Source organism: Carassius carassius, chromosome 41 (genome assembly GCF_963082965.1).
Source record: "Carassius carassius chromosome 41, fCarCar2.1, whole genome shotgun sequence".
Classification (NCBI taxonomy): domain Eukaryota; kingdom Metazoa; phylum Chordata; class Actinopteri; order Cypriniformes; family Cyprinidae; genus Carassius; species Carassius carassius.
The window spans coordinates 3,734,222-3,753,931 of NC_081795.1; the positions used below are offsets into that span (position 1 = coordinate 3,734,222).

At 36.6% G+C, this 19,710-nt stretch overlaps 1 protein-coding gene across 4 annotated transcripts in view; it reads left to right on the top strand.

The window, feature by feature from the left end:
- The window catches only part of LOC132123464 (roundabout homolog 1-like), a 235,841-nt gene that overhangs the window by 197,702 nt on the left and 18,429 nt on the right, over nucleotides 1-19,710 (top strand). For all 4 annotated transcript variants that reach the window (XM_059534081.1, XM_059534082.1, XM_059534084.1 and 1 more), the window contains 10 exons: nucleotides 2,027-2,151; nucleotides 2,541-2,712; nucleotides 5,056-5,261; nucleotides 7,898-7,979; nucleotides 8,485-8,653; nucleotides 8,946-9,112; nucleotides 9,268-9,389; nucleotides 9,978-10,212; nucleotides 13,520-13,641; nucleotides 15,665-15,836. In XM_059534081.1, coding sequence (XP_059390064.1) covers nucleotides 2,027-2,151; nucleotides 2,541-2,712; nucleotides 5,056-5,261; nucleotides 7,898-7,979; nucleotides 8,485-8,653; nucleotides 8,946-9,112; nucleotides 9,268-9,389; nucleotides 9,978-10,212; nucleotides 13,520-13,641; nucleotides 15,665-15,836 — 1,572 coding nt within the window. The remainder of the gene's footprint in view (nucleotides 1-2,026; nucleotides 2,152-2,540; nucleotides 2,713-5,055; nucleotides 5,262-7,897; nucleotides 7,980-8,484; nucleotides 8,654-8,945; nucleotides 9,113-9,267; nucleotides 9,390-9,977; nucleotides 10,213-13,519; nucleotides 13,642-15,664; nucleotides 15,837-19,710) is intronic.

Below are 19,710 nucleotides of genomic sequence, written 5' to 3' on the forward strand. Positions count from 1 at the left end.
AATATATACATGTGTTTATACATAATAAATATACACAGTACACACACATATATATTATATAAACAAAAAACTTTTATTTTGGTTGCGATTAAACACCATTAATCGTTTGATAGCACTAGTTATGTAAAAAAACTAATAATCATTTTACACACTGCAGCGTTTACAGGTCAAGACCCCAGGTTACACTAATAAAACTAATAAACTAATAAAATCTTTGGCCAGACCAGAAGAATAAAACCTCCATTCATCCCTCACGCTCACAACTCAAGAATGATAGAATTGTTCTTTTGTGTGGTTTATGCCTTATATTTCAGCCTTATGATATATTTACAACGTGTGTGTGCTTGCCACACCTTATGTTCTGTGTATGTTTTTGCGTTTTATTCTCATAAATTCATCGCTGCACTGATTTTGTTCAGTAAGCATATCCTGTCATTTTTGCTTCATGTCGTGTGCCAATTATTTGCGCATCTATCTCATCTGTGTTTTATCATGCTTCTATTTTTTTTTTTTTGTTCTTTCCTCTTTCAGTTGTGTCTGGTAAGTTGCAAATGTCACCCGTCACCATTTTTGCTGCATTGACAGCAACAGGAAGTTGTCAGAACCACCATCCATCCACCTTCCATCCTCCCACCAATCAGCACGCTTGTCTGGGTTGTCACCGGCAACAGTGACAGCACAGCAGGTCTGGGTAAAACTAATGCTCATTCTGAGTGTGCAAGGTAACGTTAAAATCGCCTCATTTTATTCTCACTTAGTTGAAAGTTCTTCCTTTATTACTCTGGATGCATTACAGCTGAATATGATTTGACAGGTTCAAGATTGGTTTAGTAGTTAAAGGAAACCGTCATGGGGGTTATACTTTGTGTCACATATTATGAACATATTCATCCTTATTACAAGCTGAAATAGCTCCATGCTGTTATGGACACTGAAGATGAGTTTGCATCAGAAATCAGCTCCTCTCCACCCCGAAGTTTGTCATTAAGAGGCATGAAAAACCTGCATCCCACATGATGCAGTGTGTCAGTATGGGACAGATGGGCCAAATTTATCAGCCAGCTCCATGTAAATTCTATTGCTTTGTGCCCTTGCCCATGCAAATGAAGCAGACGTGGCGGTCATGCCATTTTTGCATTGCGCCGACATCTGTTTTTATGTTTTATACCTGCACATCCGTCCATTAAACAGCAGTATGACTTTCTCTTTTATGGCCTGCCGTTAATGTGACACTGAAGGGTTGAGCTCTGTCGGTCTCCAGTGTATTTATTGTATTCGCAAGAAATTCAACTGATGTCAAAGACCTCCTGATATCAGAATGAGAGATTTGCTTGTTGAGGTTGAAATGCACTTATAAAATTCACAGGCTTTCTCTTCTAGGACCAAAAATATTAATGACACATGTGCTCTCTAGAACGAGAATGTCACAGCTGCGTCTGTGACGTAAAATAAAGATTATCGACCCAGCTAAAAATATAGTTTTAATAGACAATATGTCAACACAGGAAAGAAAACTGCTGTTCAGGTCTTTTCATAGCATTATTTAAAGAAACTTTAAAATAAAAATGTTTAAACAGCCATAAATAGAAAATTATTTTGAATTGCATTTAACGTAATGCACTTACATTGGAAGCTTTTTTAAAAAATTTTCTGCAAATCAGCATATTAGAATGATTTTTGAAGGATCGTGTGACTCTGAAGCCTGGAGGAATGATGCTGAAAATTCAACTTTGCCATTGCAGAAATAAATTAATATAGATATTACAAAAGAAAATAGTTATTTTAAATGGATATATTTTATATACTATATACATAGAACAGTAGTCCAACTGCAAGAAAAATGATTTTATAAATTACAGTTAAATACTTTATAAAGTAAAAGCTGCACATCTGTTTTACACTGTCTTACCATCACGCTCCATAGACTTCCATTGTAAGTGCATAAATGTGAACACGTTTTTGTTTGTTTTTATATGCAAGGGTCAAAATCTTTGGTAATTGATTTATTTAACTCTTATTCTTGCAGTTCCTCCCGTGTTTGTGGTGCGACCCAGGAATCAAGTGGTCGGTATGGGTCGCACCGTGACCTTTCAATGCGAAGCCACAGGAAGTCCTCAGCCTGCCATATTTTGGCAGAAAGAAGGCAGTCAGGTGAGAATGTTAGTGTTTTCTTGCAGTACAATGATACTTCTCCTGAGCGCACTTTTACAGTAACGTATAAAATGCTTGGCACTCTTCCCCATTAAAGTCAGTCAGATTTACGAGGCCATCTGCACATTTACACACATCTAATGGGCTCTGTAACACTCCGCACCTCTAACACACCTCCACTCATCTTGCTTTGATCAATATCTCTCATCACACACTCGGGAATTCAGGCACACCGTGCCAATAGTAAGTGTAAGTGGGCAAGTCCTGACAAGGTGTTTATTTCTCACACACTGAATATTCTTGGAGTAATTAGTGTTTATGTTTCATATATTTTTATTAATAAAATTCTACCTCTATTCATATATCTATTTACTTTTTGCCCTCTCCAGAACCTTCTGTTCTCCTCTCAACCTCCTCCTCCTTCCAGTCGCTTCTCTGTCTCTCAGACGGGCGATCTGACCATCACAGCGGTGGAGCGTTCGGATGGAGGACACTACAGCTGTCAGGCTCTGAACATCGCTGGCAGTGTGATCACCAAAGCCCTGCTGGAGGTTACAGATGGTGAGATGGATGCACTCAGCACAGATGAGCTCTTAGTGAATGCATGTGTTTTTGCAACTCCGTTTAGGGGAAGAGTTGTCATTTTTATTTATTTATGGTTTTTTTAAATGAAAAACTTTGCACAGTAAATGCCTTAGGCATTACATTATTTATTGACTTGTTTGTAAAACCCAAATCAACCGTTCCCAGATGGGCATTGTAAAGATAAACAGTGAATTTTATGCCATTACTCATAGATTTCTGGCTATTAGTTACATGTAGCCATGTCAAATGTTTTAAATTACAGTACAATGCAATTCAGAGGGTTTTTTGCCAGGATGCAACTCATTTTACTTTATTACATTTTATTACATTATGTAATTTTATTTATTTTTTATATATAAAAAGAAGTCAGTAAGTACTGAACTCAGTAACTCCTCTGAATGATTCTCTGAGCAAAAACGTCTGACTCTGCAGTGAGTTTTTAGACTGTTTCATGAATCTTTTAGACTGAACCGGAATATTTTGGCTAAATAGACATTTGCATGCGGGAAAATGTTGACACACATTGTATAAAGGCAAAAAGCTGTTAAATATCTGCAAATAACACTAATTTATAAGAAATACACACATTACTCCAGTACTGATTACTCCATATGTTCAGATAGTCAATATGACACTTCAACAGAATAGTGACGGTTAGGCAATTCACTCTCATCCAACATAATCTCCTATAAGAGCCATCTTAAAAAAAACAAAAAAACAAAGCAAGACAAAGAAAATGAGAGTGAGGTAAAAAAAAAAAAAGAATAATAAGTTGTTTTAGCGCCAATCTGCTCTATGGCCTCACTCTTACAGCTAGCACGGAGCGTAATTCCAGGTCACCGCCGTGAGGATCCAGTAATTACAACAGCGGTGATGCGAACATGTCATGTGATACATAATTCATCCTTTTGATGGTCCTTGCAAAAGTGTTGTAGGGCTTTGAAAACGCGCTGTAGTGGCGGTTATGCAAATTGCAGCCATATAATGCTTCTAGCGTTGTCGAACACAATAAAGCATCGCTGCATTTATTATAATTAGACGGCCCAGGTCTGCTGTTAGAGAGAAGAGGACACGGCCGGGGGAAATTGTAATAGTGTGGTGCATTTTGGTGTGTTTTAGTGTGGTGTTGATGGCCGGTGTGTGTGTGTGTGTGTGTGTGTGTATGTGTGTGTGTGTGTGTACAGGAGGTTTAGAGCTTTTGAAATGCCGCCGGTATTAATTGCTGGTCTCTAGTTTGGCTTCACTCTGCTACTTCTGTTGACTGATTAGAAAATTGCTTCCAGTTGAAAAAATTGGATTCCATCTCTATTTCTCTCTCTTTGGTTCTTAAAACATGTACTCAGCTCGTTTGTTGCCAGACATTCCACTCTCACTTGCTCTTTTTCCTTGGTTACATTTACTTTTATTTGCATTCTTCACTCTCTTTACCTCTGACCATACACGCACTCGCTTCTTATAAAATGGAAGGATGTATTTTGGATTTTGGTTTGGAGTACAGTTGTGTTTCATTATAGTTATTATAATGATATTAGTAGGTCTGGGACAGCTTTAAGACTCTGTGTTTCCTTCTCATTCTCTCGGTCTCATTCTGTCTTTCGGTCTTTTTTTTTTGGATAAAAGCGTCTGCTAAATGCATAAAAGAAGTTATATCGCGAAACATTTTGCAGCAAACATTAAGCTGCAATGCATATTTTATTTTGTTTTATTTATTTTATTTTATTTTGCAAACGCTTTTATTGCTTTTATCTTTAGAATTTTATTTAGTCTTATTATATTTTAAAAACAAACACAAGGGGAAAATAATATTTATTTATTTATTTATTTATTATGAGGAATACAACAAAGTGATTAATCTTAAAGCGGTTCATTTTCATTTTATTTTATTATTTCATTTAAAAAAACAAATCAAAGAAAAAGTAACAAGAATAACAAAAATAATGTTAAGAATTTGTCATTATTATGAGGAATACAAGAAATTGATTCATCTTAAAGTGATTCATTTATTTTATTTTATTTTAGAAATAAAGGCAAGGAAAAAGTAAAAAGGAAGAGGAAAAATATATATGTTAATAATTTGTTATTAATAGTTAATGATTTATTTAGAAATAAAGGCAATGAAAAGAAAGTAACAAGGTCTAGATATTGATAATATGAGTAACAGTGGGGGCATAAAATGAAATAAAATATAAACCAAATACAAATAAATAAATATTTGACATTAATAAAGATTAGGAATACAATTATTTTGTTATTGTTATTATACTTTCATACTCTTAAACAAGAAAGTGACTGGTCTCTCTCCGTCTGTCTCTGTCACAGTGATCTCAGACAGACCTCCACCCATCGTCCGCCAGGGTCCCACCAACCAGACCGTGGCTGTGGATGGGACGGTGGTCCTGGGATGCCAAGCCACAGGCACGCCGACTCCCACCATCCTGTGGAGGAAAGACGGCATCCTGGTGTCCACTCACGACTCTCGCCTCAAACAGCTGGACACGGGAGCCCTGCAGATCCGTTACGCAAAGGTACGCTGGCTCTGAAGGCTCAGAACCACATCAAAGCCTGACATATTTATCGTGCAGATAGATGTACAGTAACAGGGGACGTGACTCCAGTTCATGGGAACCTTTTCCTTTTGTGGATTTATAACTGCTCTCTGACCCTCATGATGCAAACGCTCCCGTATGGAGGTATGAGCATGTGATCGTTTGCTGCACCAAACCAACTTGTTTTCCTTAGTAACAGATTTGTATGGAAGTTTCCATTCCAAACACACCACACAGAACAACTATTTACAGGGAATCTTGAGCAGTTTTGTGCTGTGCCGCTCGTCTCAGACCCAGCGCCTCGCTTTCATTTTTATGAATATTTTATTCATGGAGGTTTCTGAATGCGGCAGGGTGCTTTAATGGATGCGGTTAGCTGCTGTTCCTTTGGCAGATTGTTTTTTTTAGGCGTTAGCTGTTTTATTCCTGGATATCTGAGGCAGCACTGCAGGATTCACTGACAGATTCAAAAATCTCAGCTCCCTTTATAACAAAAATATTTACATACGTTTGGGTAACATTTCAACAGATTTACCACATACTAGTTTGCAAGGGCATAAATTCCCACAAAATGATTACCATGATAAAATGTGACTTTTTTATTAACATTTGTGTTGATTATTTTATTACCCTTGTTGGCTTTATTAAAGTTCATTAATGAGACTCATTAATGAGTACTGAAAATGATTTTAATGTATTATTTTAATTGTTGTAATTAAATTTGATCATTAAAAAGAAAAAGAAATGTAATTTAAAGTGACCTTCCACTGTTGACAAATATTTTGTTTTTCTTTAAGCATAAAACTCACTAATTATGTCAGATTTATGTGAAAAAGAGACTTAATATCTAATTAATATTTAATATAATATCATATCTCATCTGGCAGTTTGCTTCACAAGTGAATTGATTGTTTTTTGTTTTTTAATAATTAATCTTTTCTTTTCTTTCCAAGTTTGAACTAGATTTCGAATCCCATATTTACAGTGTGGTTAAATTCTTTGGGGCCTCACAATAAATTCATGAAAAATACAGGTCTAAAGTATTAATGCAGTATAGCCATACTGGGAAAAATATTATTATCAATATGATTATTATTATTATAGAAACGTAATTTAAAGGGGAAACTCTTTTTTTAACTAATTAGGCCAGATTTCTTCAAAAGCAATATTAATATTCCATACAATATCATATTTCATTTGGAAGTGAAACTAAATAGTTTTAAGGATGTTTAGATGTTTTTATTGGGAAAATTAGACAATAAAACAAAGTTTCCAGTCAATTACTATATATATATATATATATATAAAAGAAATGAAAAATGTATATTTAAAAATAATTCTATTAATTTCCAGGTTTAAACCCAAAAATTTGAGTCCTGTATTTTCAGTGCGGTCTAATTCTTTGGGCCTCACTGTAAATTAATATAGATCTGAAGTACTGTTGCAGTATAGCTGTGCTGATATAGGATCATACATGAGTGAACACAGACATATATGTGTGTAGTACACCATCAGACAGGCTTTCCTTTCATCCCTCAGTAGAACAAACCTCATCGTCTCACACACAGACGCCCAGTGTTCAGAGAGCCGTCGCTCAGCAGGTTTTGATGTGTGAAACACACACTCCTGCTGTCACCCCCCTTCAGCTGCGAGGGGGAGGGGAGCGTTTCCTGTGCTCGCACACACACACGGGCACCCGGGTTCCCCCTGCACGGGGGTCAAAGGTCCCCGCAGTGTGGGCTGTCAGAATATGACTTTAATTAACATAGATGTCTTACTTGATGATGTCTCGCTTCTTTTAAATAACAGAGGAGAGATAAAGCGAAATGAGGAGATGCATCTTTATCTGTTGTGCTTCGGGCGCTCCGCAGTAATGAACATGTCATTAACTGAACACACACACACACACACCAGAAGCTCCAGATAGACTGTCTATTTCTGGTGCCTGTGTAAATTGACTGACAGATCAGCTGGTGTGTAATTTAAATGTTCTTATATGTATATTAGTCTTTATTCTGTCTCTTACAAAGTTATTTATTCATTTAAATATTTGTTTTGGTTACCTAGTAAGTCATAAAATTAACTACAGGTTTGGGAAAGCTGTTATTAATATCTTATTTTAGTTTTATTTTATATATTAGTATATGTCTGTTTTTTTCTCTCTCTTTCTCTCAACAGTTAATTCATTCTTTAATTCATTCAGTTAAGTCATCCAAATAATTTTATTTTATTTTATATTTTGCTATTTTGTTTGCAAATGCTAGTGGTGCAAAATACCACATGAAACCTTTACATATTATATTTGTATACATCTGATTATCATTTAAAAAAAAAAAAGCAGATTTTCATATCATTCTAAATAGTAAACATTGCAAAAATATCTGCTCAACAATTTTAACAACAGTATTACATACAAACAGACAAAAAAATGCATCTTCAGTACGAAAGCAATACTCTGAAGAGACATCTTGACAATGTACTCTGTGTATTTCGGTGTGAAATGACACTATAGTGTCAACCTAGGAGTTATTTTGGAACTGAATGTAGAAAATGTTGTTAACGTATATGCATATGTATGTATTTGCATTAATAGAGGGATTTTTTCCTCATTTCAGCTGGGAGACACTGGCATGTACACCTGCACCGCGTCCACCCCCAGCGGAGAGGCGTCCTGGAAGGCTTACCTGGAGGTGCAAGGTACGACAGAGAGACCGAGCACAAGATAACACACAGTAGAGAAAGAGGCTTTGAGAGACAGACGACAGGAAATTAAGTTTAAAATTGAGTTTGAAATTAAACCTTCATCTGGCTGTAATTGGCATTTATTATGTCTTGATGCAAATTGGAGCCACTGCAACAAATAATTTTGTTTCTCAGTATTTTTGTCTTGTTTTATATAAATAACTGAAGGTCCTTAAAGCCAAATACAGTACATATATGCTAACAGGGTGAGAAAAATAAATGTAATTCAAATGGACAAATAGGTTTAGCATAAAACTTGCAGAATTGTTTGATTTAAAAAAAAAAAATTGACTTAATACCTGTGTAATATTTCATATAATGTTTCATATTGCATATGGTCCTTTGCTTCCCAAGTAAATTGTAGATATTATTCAATTCATTTTAAGGTTATTTAGACTGGAAAACTAGACAAAAATACCTTCTTTTTTTCAGCAGTTTTCTGGTGTGTTTATGGTTTCAGAGTTTGGTGCTCCGGTTCAGCCGGGCCGACCAACAGATCCCAACCTCATCCCCAGCGCCCCCTTCAAACCAGAGGTCACTGATGTCAGCCGCACCTCTGTGTCTCTGTCCTGGAAGCCCAACCTGAACGCTGGAGCCACGCCCACCTCCTACGTCATAGAAGCCTTCAGGTGACATCATCAGTTTTGAGCATACTTATCTATCATTGGTCGGTTTGGTGGAACGAGCGTGTTTTACAAACATTTGTAAATAGTGTTTATAGGCTAATGGGAATTCTGTAAATACCCAGTCCATTTACTGCGGCGTGTCATAAATAATCATACCCATCTCCTTGCTTTCCTGAAAGCCCTGAGTTTGGCAGTAACCTTATTGTTTGGGATAATGTTCGTAGTTGCAATATTTCGCTATAAAGCTTGGGCCGCAGGGTAAACTGAAGTTTGATTTGTGTGGTGTGGATGGCAGCCATGCGACGGGCAGCAGCTGGCAGACGCTTGCGGATCACGTGAAGACGGAGAGCTTCGTCCTAAAGGGTCTGAAGCCCAGCGCCATCTATCTGTTCCTGGTTAGAGCCGCTAATGCATACGGCCTGAGTGACCCGAGCCCCATCACCGACGCGGTCAAAACACAAGGTCAGTTCACCTTTTGACCTTAAATATTTAGTAAAAAAAATTACACCTGTGAGAATTCTGAAATGTATTACTCTTTTGTGTATTATTTTGGGCTAGTGGTATTCATATGTGCTTGTGCTCCTTATTTTCTGTGTGGTGTGTGTTTATGTGAGTAGACGTCCCACCAACCAGTCAGGGAGTGGACCACGGGCAGATCCAGAGGGAGCTGGGAGATGTTGTCATTCACCTCTACAATCCCACGATTCTCTCCTCGTCATCTGTCAGAGTACAGTGGACTGTGAGTGCTGCCACATCTTCTTTTAAAGGGACAGTTCACTCAAAAATGAACCTTCTGTTTAAAGTTTAGTCACAGCTTGGCATCTTATTCAAATGATCCCACTGGGAAAATGCAGTTTTAATCAGTGCTTTATCTTGTTTTACAGTGAAAAACTGTATCTAAAGATCCTAAAAGTAAGATGTATATTTTATTGAAAATCACAATTTTGTAAGATAATTATTTATTTAAAGATAATATTTATTCAGTTAAGTATATAACTCAATGGCACATTGCTCTTTATAGTGTTTTAAGCAAACATGTAACATTTTTCCCCGTTTTAAGTTGGCACTGAACAAATTCATTTAGTGTTAATTAAACAGTATGTTCAGATTTTCACCCCACAAACAGAAATATTCCCAGTATGTTACCTTTTAACATTTTGGGTCGTTTGCACTTTATACCCATTTAATCGGAAACAGCTGAAATGACTGCTTTTATTGGGGCAGATCAAGAACTGATTAAAATCTTTTAATTATATTTTCATATGATCCCAGAGCTGAACACCTCCAATATGAAAATCGCTTCAGTTTTGCCTGGTTCTTCCTCTAGGTCGAGCAGCAGTCTCAGTACATTCAGGGCTATAAGGTGATGTACCGACCGTCCCCAGACGGCGCTCAGCAGCGGGTGGAATGGGCCATGTTTGAGGTTCGAACCCTGGGGGAGAACAGCGCAGTCGTCACCCAGCTCAAGAAGGGCGTGACCTATGAGTTCAAAGTCCGACCTTTCTTCAACGAGTTCCAAGGCACCGACAGCGACATCAAAGTGGGCAAGACCCTGGAGGAAGGTGAGGAGTGTGCTTTAAAGCTTAATGTCCCACGATTCCTTTCTCATTCACTTCACAAAAGTCACAATACAAAGTGATATGAAGTGAACATGGTGTTGCACATATGTGTGTGTGCGTGTGTGTGTGTGCGGAATGTACAAAAGAATAATCACAGTCCTGGATAAGCAGTGGAAAATGGATGGTTGGATTGATAAAATAAATATAATATTATAAAATGTAAGAAAATGTTATGGAAATAAATAATATTTAATTAATATCAAAATATCAATTATAAATGTTTAAACTCACAGCCCTGGCATCATTTGAATTTCTGGATTTGGTTCGATCAAGGTTTTTTGGATTAGTTTTGGGACAAGGTTTCAGTCAGATATTTCATGCTTAATTTTTCAATTTCAAAGTTCACGTATGGATAAAAAAGATGATTTAAAAAATAATAATAATATTAAAATAATTTAAAAAACAATATTTCAGTCAGATTCTTCATGCTTAATTATGCAATTTTAGGTTCAAATGTTTGGTTAAAATAAATTGTTATAATAAAATAAAACAATATATATATATATATAATATAAAATAAAAAAAAATAATAAAACAATATTTCAGTCAGATTGTTCATTCTTAATTTAGCAATTTTAGGTTTACATATGGTTAAGATGTAATATAAAAAGTTTGTTTTGGACAAAATAGTAAGATTTTTCATGTGCAATTTTTATTTCACATTTACATATTGTTTGGTTTTGTGAAATAAAAATTATAATAAAAAACAAACAACAAAAAAAGTATCATACATTGCATAAATTGAATATACATTTTTCTAAATATTTTTGCATTCACATTCCTTGGCGAAATCAATCAGTTTTGTGTTTTGCATTTGCGCCTGGGTGTACCCGCTTGGACAGGAAATAGAAAGACACTGAGTTTAGTTTTGGGTTTGGCTTGATCACATTTACAGGCTACATTCAGGCTTTCTGCGTGCCGTGCAGACCTCTAGAGTAAGAAATGCTTTCCCCTGCATTCAGTACTTCTCATTTATGTTAACGTGTGGTCTGCGGCCCATGAGGGAGGGAGGGCAAAGAGGGCCGTTTAAAACACTTCACGAAAGCCAAGCTGCCAACGAGAAGCCAAAAACAAAAAAAAAGCTCAAACAACTGCTGTGCTAATTGTTCTAAAGGGGGTGGCGTCTGTGGCTCTGGTAAACGCCAGCCATTCGGTTTGCTCCAAATTTGCCTGTGTGTGTGTGTGCGCCTGTTTTTTTATGTAATTGAAATGCAAAACGAGACAGCAAACACAAAGCAAATGTTTCACTTCAGGGCTTTGTGTTAACATTCATGTATTATGTGGATAATAGTTATGTGAAGTGAAGTACAGTGAGTGACAACATTGTGTTCAGCCTGAGCCCAAGCGTTGGTTCTGCTGGCGTTCGGCTCTGGGACGGCCCAGTCATGTTGCTTGACAGTCGCCTCTCATTATTTAAGTGCTCTAATACCACTGAGTGTGTACTAATAAAATGAGTGCTTACTTGTGTTTCAGAGAACACACAAACACACACACATATATATATATATATATATATATATATATATATATATATATATATAAGGGGTGTAACGATTCACTCGTTTTCTCGATGCATCGATTACAAACCCTGACGATTCATATGCATCGATCTTGAAACATGATTTTTGAATCGTGAATCGCCGATCTCAGACAGTAATCAATTTAAAACACTAAGAATCGAATGAATCGCGATTTCTATAGTGATTCAGTGCTTTCAAAATATATACACATTAAATTACTACACGCAAAATTAATGGAGACCTTGAAGAGTGTTTGTGAATCGTGCCTCTAATCTGTCCTTCACACGCTCCACTGTTTAGCACCTGTGACTGTCACAGGATTGCGCTCGCGCTCCGTTCCTCTCTGACGCAGCAGACCTGCGATCTATAGAACTCATGGACCGTAATACTAAAGTCAAGTAGTTTTACTTTTCTGTAGTTTGTTAATGGCTCTCTGCATACTGACGACATTACCTGAGCAGTCGAAAGCTGCGTATTTATTGCATGGACGGAGCAGAAAGTGTCTAAATCATATGCACAGTTCCTTTGAATGATAAATGTGTTTTAACAATGCTGATGAAGCGAAAATATGAGGGAAACACTTAAAATAACCACATCATTAACAAGAGCGCAGGTTTATCTGATAATCAGATGCATGAAAGTAGCGTTTGTTGCTATAGAAACAGACATCGAGCACGTTTTCTCTCAGAATCATTCGATGATGGAGAGGAAAAGTTACAACAGCTACTATACCATTTTATTCTGTATAAATGAGATAAAGAAGTTTACACACTGAAAGAGAAGTGATCTCGCTCGCATAGACGTGCCAGGCTATATCTGCAGCTAAACTGAATAAAAGCAGAATTAACTGATGAAATATTTTAAAAAAAACACAATAAATTACATTTTTGAATGATGCAGTGCTAATTGACATATCATTTATTATAGTACAGAAACTATAAAGTATATTTTCTGTGCAGAAAATTAAAATAATAGATAAATGTAGTAGCCTATATAAAACAATCATAAAATTACAATTAGGAAAAAAATATCGATTACAAAGTATTATTGTCGAGCAGTGTATTTGATTTCTTACAGGAAATTAAAAGTAGTAAAAAAAGCAGGGAATTCATTTAAAAAAAAAAATTATGAAAATACATAGGCTACATACATAAAATGATTTTATTTGACATTTTTCACTTCAGAAATGATGACTACGCCCCTGGTGTGACAAAATGTTAGTTGATACATAATACTTTTAAAACTCTTTTTTTAAATCTTGGCTTACATACATTTTTACTTATGCCATGTCATGCCATAGCACCATTAAACTAGCATTTAACAATGGACAAAAGTTTTTTTTTTTTTTTTTTTTTTAAGGCTGCTGTGTAATTTGCCCCCTGACTAAGCATTTAAAGAATTTAGGGGAAGCATTGAAATAATCCTGTGAATGCACTTAAATAACGCAGAATCGAATCGTTATAATCAAGTCGAATTGAATCGTTCTAAATTTGCAAAAATTGTTCTTGAATCGAATCGAAAACCTATGAATCGTGAATAGAATAGAATCGCTGCCTACCCAAAGATTCACAGCCCTAATATATATATATAGCCCATATGCGTGTGTGCATGTTTATATATGCACACATGCACATGTGAAATTTAAGGTGTTAAGAAGGCATATATGCACATGCAAAACACGTGTATATTGTAAGCTGTGTGTAATATCCCGCTGGTGTCTCTTATCGCAGTGCCCAGTGCTGCTCCCAGGGGGGTCACTGTAACAGGAAGTGGAGACAATGGAACAGCTATCCTGGTATCCTGGCAACCGCCCCCAGAGGAGAAGCAGAACGGCATGGTGCAGGAGTATAAGGTACGAACCTGAGGAAACAGACAAAGAGAGAGAGACAGAGTATGACAAAACAACAGAATGAAGGATGGTAGTAGGAGGAGAAAACGTTATATATATAAAAATTATATTTACTGGCTTACACTCCATTCATTTTATAATGTTCTTCTGAATGGAGAGAGTGTAGTGGATAAAAGGTTGATTTTCATTGGGGGGGGATTTTAGATGTTGTGACATACTGCCACCTAGTGGTTCTCCTGGAACATTACCAGATAGGTGTGTGTGTGTGTGTGTGTGTGTGTGTGCTCTAGTTTTTGTAACACATCAGGACACAACTCGGTAAAATGACATGGGTATGCCACAGGTATTACAAGGAGAGGGTGACTTATGAGGACATAACCCATGTGCCCATTTTTCAAAACGCTTATAAATCATACAGAATGAGTTTTTTTGAGAAAGTAAAAATGCACAAAGTTTCCTGTGAGGGTTAGGGTTGGTGTAGGGCCATAGAATATACAGTTTGTACAGTATAAAAACCATTACGCCTAAGGGATGTTCCCACTTTTCACAAAAACAAACATTTGTGTGTGTGTGTGTGTGTGTAAATTATTAAATGTTATTTTATATATTTTTATAAATTATAAATTAAATGTCTTTTTTGATAAGGAGATTTTTTTTTACAAGTTGATTTTGATTAAGTACAGTGCGCAAACGTTACTTTATGAACATGATATATATTTTTTAGATAGTTTAGTTTGAGAATTTTTTATTTTTTAGATGCTTTGTGTCTTTTAGTGTCTGTTTTTTGTATTTGTAGTCATACGCAATCGTGCATTCTAGCGAATATAATTGCGGCAACAATTTCCTAGATATATTCCATTCTTTCCCTTTATTTATGTTCCAAACAAGATAACAGAGCCTATTTCAGCCGATATTCCTCCCAGCTGCTGAAATTTTAATGGCTTTGCGGTGTTTCAGTATTTAGTTCTTTGGTTTGAGTCGTTCAGTCCCAGTTAATTTTCCAGGTAAATGTTTTCAGGCAGTTGAAGGAAGGTGGTGATTAATTTCATGCTTGTTAAATTGGGCAGAGGAGGATTTTTCGCTACTCACTTTGCGAACACTTTGTACATTTATTTTTTTTCTGCTCCATTGTGCCTCAGGAGAACTTCAGAACATCCTCGCTCGTTACTTCACTTTCTTTTGACCATAATCCATTTTTTTCTTCTTCTCTGAAGCCTTCAGGGATGTCTAAATCTGGTTAGCGTTTCCGAAAAAGGGGATGCCAGCATAGAGAAACATATAAAAAGCATTGAATTTTTTTTGTGCATCATTATGTAGATCAGTGTTTTATTTTCATGCATGCGGATGCGTCAGACTGGAGACACAAGCTTGTGTGAAAATGTTTGCATTTCGCTGCATTCCACAGAACTCTGACCTGCGAATTTGAATCACATGAAACTGTGTAAACTACAGCAGATCAATACGGCACAGTATGACCTCGTCGAAGCTGAATTAAAAGAATATAAATGGTGTTTTATTTTCAGGACAGTCGTGGATTATTTTCTGACGATAAATGTTTGTATGTAACATTGATAGAGTTAGCGAAACAATTCGTGTCTATTTGTGCAAACACAAAAGTTTGGACACACTTTACTACTTCTCATGATCTTATAAAAATATTTTGATTAAAACCATTTAAATATATATATTTAAACATGCATTATTAAAGTCATGTGAAGCATACAGTCAGGTGTGTCCAAACCTGTGTAAAAATATTTTATTACTATTTATGCTTCATACAATCTTAATGATAATAAGAAATACTAATATCAATTTCTTAAAGATAGACACTACATAATTTCCCATGCTTGAAGACGATTCAAATATGCAAAATAGTAGCAGGCATGCCCAAACTTGTAGATTATGTTAGTAACACTTAAAAAGGTCCGCTCTTTCAGAACAGATTTGTTATTCAACGTAAATAATTTTTTAATTAAGTACTAACTGCCTGTCTCCCATCATGTTTTCTTTACTTCCCCCTCCTCAGATCTGGTGTCTGGGTAACGAAAGCCGATACCACATTAACCGCACGGTGGATGGATCCACACACTCGGTTCTGATTCCCGGCCTGCTCGCAGGGGTCAGGTACAGGGTGGAGGTGGCAGCCAGCACCGGGGCCGGTCCCGGGGTCAAGAGCGAGGCTACGTCCTTCCAGCTGGGTGAGTCGGAGCGAGATGTTATTCTGGTTAACCGAGATGCTCGCCTCTGCCGGACAGCTGTTATTCCACACTAGCAGCTAAAGAAGAGCTCGGTATGAAAGGTTGATTCTCCTGATAACGGGTTAGAGAAACACAACAAACACTCTGATAGCAGCTACCGGCCCGTTTTAACACCCGACTGTGTTATTATGACTGGAAAGGTTCGTGATAATGGCCGTTATTTAAGTCCTTCTCTTTATAAAACCTACTGTTTAAGCTTGGGAATGGCACAGTTGTAACTTGCCTTGTGGTTAGCCATCAAAAAGTATGTAATTTACAAAAACAGCCTCATCAGAGTCTTCTTTCTCATCCGAGAATAAAGGAGACGTCAAGTAAAGTGCAGTTTATTTCAGTGCCGCAAAGACTTTAATTGCTTTAAGTTTATTTCTCCATTAACTTGCCGGCTTTAACTTGTTCAGCCTCGAGAAATAGGTGGCAGCGGTTAAACTACACTGAATGGAAGTGATTGTGACACAGCTTGGTGTTGAGCCAGTGCATACAGGTGAACAATAGCCAACCAGTTATGCAAATCTTTTTTTAATAAGATGCCAATCACAGAGCTGGCAGAGACTAGTTTTCATTTGACAGAAAGAGATTCAATGGTATTTTGAAACCCTGTTGGATGCAAAAAGAGAGACTCATACAGTAAAGAAAAACAGATGATCAACTTTTAAACTTTTTTTCATAACTTTTAAACTATATACACATATATATATATATATATATATATATATATATATATATAGTTTAAAAGTTATGAAAAAAAGTTAAATATATATAAGTATATATATGTGTGTGTGTGTGTGTGTATATATATATATATATATATATATATATATATATGTATATATATATATATATATATATATATATATATATACACACACACACACACACAAATAATAATAAAAAATATATATATAATTTTGTAGCATATTTCCCACGTATCTCACAATACTTTTGAAAGGAAGATTTTTAAAAAAAATAAATTAATACTTTTATTTGGCAAGGACACATTAAATTGATCAAAAGTAACAGTAAAGACTGTTACATTGTTAAAAAGATTTCAGTTTCAAATAAATGATATTTGAATAATGTATGAATAAAAAGTCAACAAAAGAAAAATACATCACATTTTTTCCCCCACAAAAATATTAAGCATCATATCTGTTTTTATCATTGATGATGATGATGATGATAATAATAGTAGTAATAAAGAGTTTTTTGAGCAGCAATTTTTTTTTACAGCTTCACAGGAATAAATTACATTTTAAAATATATGAAAATAGGAAAGTATTTTAAATTGTAATAATAAAACATTGTTTTACTGTAATGAAGCCTTGGTGTGAATAAGAGACTAAAAAATTGTATCGATCCCAACTTTATTTATATTTGTTTTCATATATTGAAATGAGTAGCATTATATTGCATTCTGGGTAATAGCAGTATTTGTTCCACATTGAAACATGTTTGGTTGCACCGGTTTGAACCGTAACCTCACATACAGAACCACAGCTCCTGCATTGAAGTGCAGTGTGGGATGAATGCACTCCGCTCCTCTTGAACACAGTGACTGATCTGCTTGCTTTCACTGCCGCCGAGTCCCCTGCTGAGTGTGCTTCTGTGGCCTTCCACCGCCGCCGGAAGCAGAGGAAGCAGGTCTCAAAAGCATTTGTCACACCGTGGGCTTTCTCGCATCTCCGCATCCTACGCACCTGTCCTGGCGTCTCAGCAGAGTCTCAGTCACAACCAAACAACAAACAGAACTTCTGAGACAGGAAGTACAGAGGACAGAGTCACAAAGACAGAGCAGGGAATACAGCGCGGAGCTCAGGCCGTGGGAGAACCTGTTTGCCCCCAGCTGAAAAAGAAGCTGAAACTGAATAGCGTCAAGAAGATGGAAGTGACGCCCACGTGAAAAGATGAAAAAAAGAAGCGAGTCAACAGAATGAGATTTCTTCTGGGTCAACAGCACTGGTTTCTCTTTAATGTCAAAATACAACCCGAATTCTGGAAAAGTTGGGACGTTTTTTAAATTTTAATAAAATGAAAACTAAAAGACTTTCAAATCACATGAGCCAATATTTTATTCACAATAGAACATAGATAACATAGCAAATGTTTAAACTGAGAAAGTTTACAATTTTATGCACAAAATGAGCTCATTTCAATTTTGATTTCTGCTACAGGTCTGAAATAGTTAAGACGGGGCATGTTTACCATGGTGTAGCATCTCCTTTTCTTTTCAAAACAGTTTGAAGACGTCTGGGCATTGAGGCTATGAGTTGCTGGAGTTTTGCTGTTGGAATTTGGTCCCATTCTTGCCTTATATAGATTTCCAGCTGCTGAAGAGTTCGTGGTCGTCTTTGACGTATTTTTCGTTTAATGATGCGCCAAATGTTCTCTATAGGTGAAAGATCTGGACTGCAGGCAGGCCAGGTTAGCACCCGGACTCTTCTACGACGAAGCCATGCTGTTGTTATAGCTGCAGTATGTGGTTTTGCATTGTCCTGCTGAAATAAACAAGGCCTTCCCTGAAATAGACGTTGTTTGGAGGGAAGCATATGTTGCTCTAAAACCTTTATATACCTTTCAGCATTCACAGAGCCTTCCAAAACATGCAAGCTGCCCATACCGTATGCACTTATGCACCCCCATACCATCAGAGATGCTGGCTTTTGAACTGAACGCTGATAACATGCTGGAAGGTCTCCCTCCTCTTTAGCCCGGAGGACACGGCGTCCGTGATTTCCAACAAGAATGTCAAATTTGGACTCGTCTGACCATAAAACACTATTCCACTTTGAAATAGTCCATTTTAAATGAGCCTTGGCCCACAGGACACGACGGCGCTTCTGGACCATGTTCACATATGGCTTCCTTTTTGCATGATAGAGCTTTAGTTGGCATCTGCTGATGGCACGGCGGATTGTGTTTACCGACAGTGGTTTCTGAAAGTATTCCTGGGCCCATTTAGTAATGTCATTGACACAATCATGCCGATGAGTGATGCAGTGTCGTCTGAGAGCCCGAAGACCACGGGCATCCAATAAAGGTCTCCGGCCTTGTGAGATTTCTCCAGTTTCTCTGAATCTTTTGATGATGTTATGCACTGTAGATGATGAGATTTGCAAAGCCTTTGCAATTTGACGTTGAGGAACATTGTTTTTAAAGTTTTCCACAATTCTTTTACGCAGTCTTTCACAGATTGGAGAGCCTCTGCCCATCTTTACTTCTGAGAGACTCTGCTTCTCTAAGACAAAGCTTTTATAGCTAATCATGTTACAGACCTGATATCAATTAACTTAATGAATCACTAGATGTTCTCCCAGCTGAATCTTTTCAAAACTGCTTGCTTTTTTAGCCATTTGTTGCCCCCGTGCCAACTTTTTTGAGACCTGTAGCAGGCATTAAATTTTAAATGAGCTAATTAAGTGGATAAAAGTGTAAAATTTCTCAGTTTAAACATTTGCTACGTTATCTATGTTCTATTGTGAATAAAATATTGGCTCATGTGATTTGAAATTCCTTTAGTTTTCATTTTATTAAAATTTAAAAAACGTCCCAACTTTTCCGGAATTCGGGTTGTAAGAGAGGGCAACCGAGAGCGAGAGCACAGAAGGGATGATGCTCTGTTGGTTGCAGTTCTTTCAGATAACGTCTTGTCATTCATAATTCATCTTTTACATAATATATAAATCACTGAACTCACTTTTCACTGTCTATTCCAATTCTTACTCCACTTCAAAGTCAGTATTTAGATAAATTCACATTTTATAATTTATCATTTTATTTTATGTAGAATCTGTGTAAAGTGTTAATAATTATTGCTGCT